This window comes from Hirsutella rhossiliensis (genome assembly GCF_020360975.1).
Source record: "Hirsutella rhossiliensis strain HR02 chromosome Unknown scaffold00004, whole genome shotgun sequence".
In the NCBI taxonomy this organism is placed as follows: Eukaryota; Fungi; Ascomycota; class Sordariomycetes; order Hypocreales; family Ophiocordycipitaceae; genus Hirsutella; species Hirsutella rhossiliensis.
Window position 1 is genome coordinate 3,419,963 of NW_025408670.1, and position 7,037 is coordinate 3,426,999.

Here is a 7,037-nt window from a genome sequence, read left to right on the forward strand (position 1 = left end):
GGTGCCAATTTCTCGCCACCACCACCTTCCCGTTCCAAGACTCCCGTTCAACTCTTTTTTTAAACGGGCTCGACGGCAAGACAGCTGGTTGGCTGGGTAGGATTACCAGTCTTACTCCCCCCTGTCGTCCTGCAAAGAAACACTGTCCGAGGCACTGTCCCGACGCCTGTAAGCTGGAGCCCGGTATCGGTCAGACGGCAGGGCTGCCGTGCCGCGCCGAGGTCTAGGCCCCGAAGTCTCGCCTCGTATAGGTGCAAGCAAGTCGTCGGTACGCGCGGACGGCCAGGGGCCAATACTTACACGTCGACTCGCCTGCCTTGCTCGACGAATAAAGACGGCTCCGGGAGGCGTTGGGATAACCTACATTTGCCGTCTGGTGTGCCGTAGGGCTTGACAGCGTCAGGCTGGCCAATGACCCCCCTTGTCTGCGCGAGGCCATGGCCTGTGAAGCCCTCGGCTTAGGTCTCCATGATTGCTGCCTGCTCGTCGACGATCCATCTTATCCGATACCAGTAGTTTAAAGGCCGCCGATTAGCTGTGCCTTCTCACCATGCCGCCCTTGCCGAAAGGTCCACCGATATCCCGCCGCTCGTCATGATGCCACCGCCGCCGCCTCCATCGCGGCGTGTCGCCATTGTCGGCGGAGGCATTGCCGGCATCGCGTGTTCATGGGAGCTGCGCAAGCACGACTGCAGCGTCGACATTTTCGAGGCCGACGACAAGCTCGGCGGCCATGCCAATTCGGTGTCGTTCAAGGGGAAACGCGGCAGCGTCAGTGTCGACACGGGCTTTATCGCGATAGACGAGGCGACATACCGTGAGTCGTAAAGCGTGTCCTCTGCTTTGACGGGCGTTGACGGGCCATGATGTAGCGCACTTTAATGCATTTCTCGGCGAGTTGGGCGTCGAGACGATGCCGACAGACATGTCGTTTGGCGTGTCCACGTCAGACGGCGCATTCGAATGGAGCAGCTACTCACTCTGGAGCTTCGTCGGCACCCTCACCAGGCTGCTGAGTCCTTGGTTCTGGCGGCTCATGTTTGACGTGGTGCGCTTCAGCCTGTTTGCGCAGGACGCGGTTCGCGAGGAGCCGTGTGTCGCCGAGCCCAGCCAGCGCCGGGGATCCGACGCCGACGCCGTGGAAGACGACCTGGGCGCAGCGCCCCTCGAGTCCATCGGGGAGTATCTACGGAGGCAGGGGTACTCGGAGCAGTTCATGGCCTATTTCCTGATTCCCATGGTGGCTGCGCCGTGGTGCATTGATCCCGACGAGTTTGCGGCGACTTTTCCCGCAAGGCCGCTGATCCAGTTCATGCAAGTCCCTTGGCCGTATGGGCGAGGATGAGCCTGTGCTGACTGGGGGAAAAGGCTTCGGCACGGTCTACTCGATACCGTCACACAAAGGCTGCAGTGGCGCACCTTTCGACACGGCTCGAGGACATATGTCGATGCCTTCCAGCGCCGTCTTCCGCCTCGGCACCGGTTGCACCTCAACACGCCGGTGCAGCGAGTAACTCGAGTCGGAGACGAGACGGTGGTCAGCCTCCACGACGGACCCTCCCGGACCTATGATGATGTTGTCCTCGCCGTCCACGCGAACCAAGCCCTGGCTCTGATGGGAGGCGACGCCACGGCACTGGAGCGCAGGATCCTCGGCAGCTTCAAGACGAGCAAAAACGTGTGCCACCTGCACTCTGACACGTCGGCGAGTGATGAGTCCCCGCGACAGTGTAGAGTCCTTTTTGTTGACTCGTTGCAGCACCTCCCACGGCGCCCATCCGCACGCGCAGCATGGAACTGTTTCGTCGAATCCGAAGCCTGGACTCCCCAAAATGCACTCGCAGGGAAGCCACGCTCAAGGAAAATAAGCATCACGTTTGACATGAACAAGCTCCAAGCAATCCCGTTTCCCGGGCAGGCCGGAAGCCCCGGCCGCGTGCTCGTCAGCATGAACCCGACGCGCACGCCGCGCGCGCTGCAGAGCAGCCACATCTATCACCACCCGCTGCTCAGCTCCGAGAGCATCCTCATGACGCGCCATCTGGACAAGATTAACGGCGTTTCGGGCCTAGCCTTTGCGGGCGCGTGGATGGGGTACGGGTTCCATGAGGATGGCTTTGTGGCGGGCGTGCATGCCGCGCGCCTCATTACACACGGCCGGGACAAGACGCGGCCGCTGGACCTGATGCAGGATGGCATGGATAATTTGTTGCCCAAAGGGGGGACCACGAGGATACTTCTCCGGCTGGGAGTTGGTCTGGTGCAATGGCTGCTGCGGCTGAGGGAATCCATGGTGGATGCATGGGCTTGGGCCGACGTCACAAGCCAGGAAAAGTCCAAGCTCTTGCTCCTGTGAGTTGTACGAATAGAATAGTCCAAAGGAGGCGACGCAAGTCATTGCTGCTGTCAATGGCCAACCAGGACAAAGCCGGTTGACAAGCTGAGCTCTAGTTGCGTTTCTCCATGTCCTCGTTGCAGCTGTGGCGCTGCCTGGCAGGGGTGCTCATCTGCCACCCCTTCCCTCTCGGCATGCTATGCTATAGCCGTCGCCCAACAAGTCTCGACTCAAATCTTCGAGTCCTCGCGCTTGGGAGGCTTGGGATGCTCGCAGTCCCACTTCTCCTTCAAGGCCCTCGCCCGCTCCGCCTTCTTGGTAAAGCCCTCAAACAAGGCCGGGAATCCGCCGCCCAGCGTGCGGATGTCGACCGGACGACCCGTCTTGACGTCCATGTACGTCGTCGAGCCCTTGACCTCGGCGACAATGGCCTGCTGCTTGAGCGAAAAGAGCACCGTGGTGCCGCTGTTGCGCGTGGGCTCAATCTTTTCCTGGCGGTACGCGGCAATGACCTAGACGACGATGAGCAACATGGCGCTGAAGAAGACTCCAGGGGACGGGGGCGACGGACCGCGTCGGGGTACTTGACCTGGCGGCGAATGTCGAGCTCGTACTTGCGCACGGCGGGGATGACCGTCTTTGCGTGAATCATGCCATCGCACTCTGCCTTGGTCAAAAACTCGTCGTAGCTCTCCATGATGCGCCAGAAGCAGGCGCCCAGGTAGCTCATGTACTGGGCGTGCATGACGTGGCCGTAGGGGTCCTGGTGCTCGGCCCAGAGCACGCCGTGCTCGACCATGGTCTTGGGGTCGAAGCCCATGGCCTCGAGCGTGGCCAGGGCCCGGGCGCGCAGAGGGGCGTAGGCGTCGCCGTTGGGGTGAGGCCCGGGGGCGCCCGCGCGCGAGTAGGGCGAGAGGTACGACGAGTCGGCGAGGCGCGCCGAGCTTGCGTGGTGGTTGGCAGAGTCGGCCATTGTTCGTCATCAACCGAGGGACTCCGGGTAGGTGGTAGGTAGTCGTCCAGGTGCACGGGCGACTACCGTATTGTGGCTTCGAGGGAGGGCAAGGTGAAGCCGCGGTCGGAAGCAGAGCCCGGCTGGCTGCTGCATGTGAGCAATCGGATCGACTCCGTCATTGGCCAGCCATTCGTCCTTGCCGGGCCATGAAACCACGACTTTTCTCGGCAAGGGCAGGCGAGCATCTGTCCGGATGAGACGATGTTGGGGGCGGGGTAGCGGACGGGGGGTCGCATGGGGAAGGAGATGACTGTGCGAATCCAGCCAACAGACACGGTGCTGCCACTCTGCCGAGACAAACACGTTCGCCGATGCCCCCGCATAGTAAACAGCTTACGGTGATAACGAAGCCTCGCCTGGAAGCAGCTCTGCACCCGTACGGAGTACTGTACTTGGCCAATGACAGTGCATAAGTTCCTCGGCAACTGTCTGACAACGCAGATCGCCCGCCAGCCCTGCACTCTAATAAAAACTGACAGGCCCGAGAAGCCTCACCACTGGTCCCGCCTCGGCCTCCAGTATCCATCGCAAAGGCACTCACTCTTTGCTGACTGCGTCATCATGGATGCCTGCAGCGCATGCACTCGCACCGGCCTGCTGATATTGCTATAATTAAGATGCCTCGACCCACTTTGAATGGCGGCGCAGCCCGTATTCTCCTTCGTCTTCCAATTTCACATCAGGCGTCCAGCTGGGGGGTTACTAGCGAGCCTTGACAGGCTGTGCCACGGTGTCCTGCCGTCGGCACCACGCGAGAGCCTGCATCTGGATTGGGCCTCGTCGTCGCATTCTGTCTGCACTGCAACCGCATATCAACCTGACGAGTCCATGGCCATCGGTGTAGATTTGTAACGACATGGCCCGTCTGTCCTCGTGTCGCCCCAACAAAGGCATCTCCCCCCGCCAACTCGAGTTGTCTATTTCGACGACATTTTGCTCCCCGACCCGGCTATCGTCTTGCCTTGAGCGAGACGAGACCTGAGATATATCATGGGCTCGCCGGCTTCTGAGCTAAAAGAGACTGTTTCGTCTCCCGAGACGGCCGACGAGCGCGCCGCCGCCGACGGTGCCCCACCCCGGCCCCACCCCGGCCACGCCGGCCGCGCCCAACGGCTTCAGATTCTAAGCACCTTCATCGTCTTTATGAACACCTGGTTCGCCTCTGCCTAGCCGTGTGTTTTACTGCCTGCGGGCCCATCGTGCTGACTGTTGGCCTCAGGGGCTTTCTCCTCACATCCGGTGCCTTTCAAGCATACTACGAGCTGACCCTGATTCGCGACCAGTCCAGCTCCAACATTTCGTGGATCTCAACAACATGCGCCTTTCTCGTCTTGTCTGCCGGTCTCGTGACTGGTCCTCTATATGACCGTGGATGGTACAGGACGCTGCTGCTGTTTGGCAGCCTGCTGCAAGTCTTTGGCCTCATGATGCTGAGCATTTCGACAAAGTACTACGAGCTGTTCCTCTGCCAGGCCATTTGCGTAGGCCTTGGCGCCGGCATCGTCTTCACGCCGAGCGTGTCGGCTGCAGCTGCGTGCTTGCCGAACCCCGCGACGCGTGCCAAAGCCATGGGCCTCATGGCCTGTGGCAGCTGCATAGGTGCGCAGTGACATACATGCCTTCTCCCCGGCCTGTGCGGCAGCTCTAACTCTTTGCTAGGAGGCATCGTCTTTCCCATCATGTTCCGCGCCCTCGTGCCGCAGATTGGCTTCCCCTGGACGATCCGCTGCATCGGGTTCCTCGTGCTTGCCTTGTATCTGCTGTCCTATCTGGTATTACTGGAAGGCTGGAACAAGAAGCCCGCCGCGCGCATGGTCCGCCGCTTCTTTGACACGTCGGCCCTCACCGACTTGCCATTTATGATGCTCTCCGTCGGAGGGCTGCTCAGCGCTACGGCGTTTTACCTCCCCCTTCTGTACTTGCCGCTCTTTACAAAGGTCCGCATCGCCAACATCAGCCCGGGTTTAGCTCTAGATCTCCTGGCTATACTGAACGGGGCGTCTGTGGTTGGACGCCTCCTAGCAGGCCTTGCTGCCGCCGTCTTTGGACCCACCGAGACAATTGGCGTCTCTCTGGTGGCGGGCTCGACCATGCTGTTTTGCTGGATGGCCGTCGACACCGTCGCCGGCACCATAGTCTGGGCCGTCTTTTGGGGCATGGTGTCGGGCATTCTCGTGACGCTGCCGGGGGCCTTATTACCCTTGTTCTGCCCATCCATGGCCGTCATTGGCACCCGCTCGGGCATGTACTGGAGCTGGGTCGGGTTGGGGATGCTGATAGGGAGCCCGATTGGGGGCGCCATTTACGATTTGAGATCAGCCGGCGCGGATTACTGGCATCTACAAGTATTTGCTGGCGTCTTTATGATGGGCGCCGCGCTTCTCACTGTTTATCCCATTCTGTACCTCCGGCGCAAGACACGGGCCTCGAGCGAGTAAAATGTCGTCTGGGGTGGAGGTGGTGCTGGGAACCGGAGCATAATGACGAAGTCGTAAGAGAAAGCATGAGCCGCAGGCAGAACTGCACCAGGACGGGGTGCCTAGCACCCCTTTGGCATCGAAGGAGCCAGCGCCCATGTCGTTTCGTTTACAAGGAAGTTGTCCAATCAGAATGCAGTCCTCCCGGTGGTACTTAAGCTCCCCAGTAAAGCTCACTATCAAAGATGTCTCGCCAGCCTCGTCGATGCTCGAGGCAGCGTGGTGTCTGTAGATTGCTTCGTTTCCGCTTTTTCAACTTTAATCCGCTTAGCAATGTGTAACCACATACTGTGGGCTCCGTGACCTGAGGGCTGCTCCTCCACTGCCAAAGAGATGGGATGGCGGGCGGGGAGCTTGACGGACTTAAGTCTCTCCAATCTGCCCGCAATTTCTTGGACCCTCGCAAGCCAACCTTGGTAGTCCTCGAGAAGGATGGATGTGACCAGACTGTGTTGAAGCCGCGTATTTATCGCGGTTTCTAGGAATACAATCTTCGCGTTGTCTGACGAGTCTGCTCCCCCGGCTTCGGCTAAGGCTTGCTCGAATCGGCGCAAGAAGGAAGCAAGAGACTGGTCGTCGCGCTGGCTCATGGTTCTCAGTGAAGCAGCAGCGCGAGATTGGATGTTGCTATCCTGGGAGGTTCGGTCGAGATATCGCATGAACTCCTGCGGGTCACAGGTACTCCCGGGGCCTCCCGCTGCGTAGAATGTGGCAATCACCTGTTGCGGTCGTTCATCCAGGCATGAGTTGACGAGGTACCAGAGTTCGCAGTTCTCGCTGTGGTAGTGTACGTCGAGTTCAAGAGCATAGCTCTTCCGCGAGCCATCGTACTTTGGAGGATTTGGCAATGGTTTCCGTGTTCCTATACTGCAGGCCTTGGAGAACGGGGTGTCAAAATTGGGCCTGCTCCCACCCAGGACTCGTGCCACTGGCGGCGATGGCAAGCCCTCAGCGTTCTGCGACTGAGCCCGGCCAAGTTTCTCTATCATTATGGTGAGTTGGTCTTGCAGAGGGCCGAGAGTCGCTTTGACCACTTCTTGGATCCGTTGGTTAATCCACTGCTGCTGGAGCCTTGGACTCTCACTCTGCTGGTCTATGCTAACGAGCAGTGTTCGGCTAGTGGTGCTTTTACGAGCCTTAGATACGTGAGAGGCTGGCCCGAAGTTAAAGGCAAGAGTTAATATATTTACTATCTTCTATCTAAAATAAT

At 59.5% G+C, this 7,037-nt stretch overlaps 4 protein-coding genes across 4 annotated transcripts; 2 read left to right on the forward strand and 2 right to left on the reverse strand.

Annotated features, from left to right (window-relative positions):
• Positions 1-594: 594 nt before the first annotated feature.
• On the forward strand, positions 595-2,356 carry HRG_04632 (flavin containing amine oxidoreductase domain-containing protein; the record flags this gene model as incomplete). The annotated part of the gene is made up of 4 exons (XM_044863103.1): positions 595-817; positions 873-1,314; positions 1,369-1,705; positions 1,760-2,356. The coding sequence occupies 4 exons, from the start codon at positions 595-597 to the stop codon at positions 2,354-2,356; spliced, it is 1,599 nt and encodes a 532-aa protein (XP_044721717.1).
• A 209-nt stretch (positions 2,357-2,565) lies between these two features.
• On the reverse strand, positions 2,566-3,308 carry HRG_04633 (thioesterase-like superfamily domain-containing protein; the record flags this gene model as incomplete). Its single annotated transcript, XM_044863104.1, has 2 exons — positions 2,566-2,847; positions 2,907-3,308. 2 exons carry the CDS (start codon positions 3,306-3,308, stop codon positions 2,566-2,568), a joined length of 684 nt encoding a protein of 227 aa, XP_044721718.1.
• Positions 3,309-4,340: 1,032 nt separating this feature from the next.
• HRG_04634 (major facilitator superfamily domain-containing protein) lies at positions 4,341-5,788 on the forward strand (the record flags this gene model as incomplete). Its single annotated transcript, XM_044863105.1, has 3 exons — positions 4,341-4,504; positions 4,570-4,949; positions 5,010-5,788. The coding sequence occupies 3 exons, from the start codon at positions 4,341-4,343 to the stop codon at positions 5,786-5,788; spliced, it is 1,323 nt and encodes a 440-aa protein (XP_044721719.1).
• A 218-nt stretch (positions 5,789-6,006) lies between these two features.
• On the reverse strand, positions 6,007-6,816 carry HRG_04635 (pol-like protein; the record flags this gene model as incomplete). The annotated part of the gene is made up of 1 exon (XM_044863106.1): positions 6,007-6,816. One exon carries the CDS (start codon positions 6,814-6,816, stop codon positions 6,007-6,009), a length of 810 nt encoding a protein of 269 aa, XP_044721720.1.
• Positions 6,817-7,037: the final 221 nt, after the last annotated feature.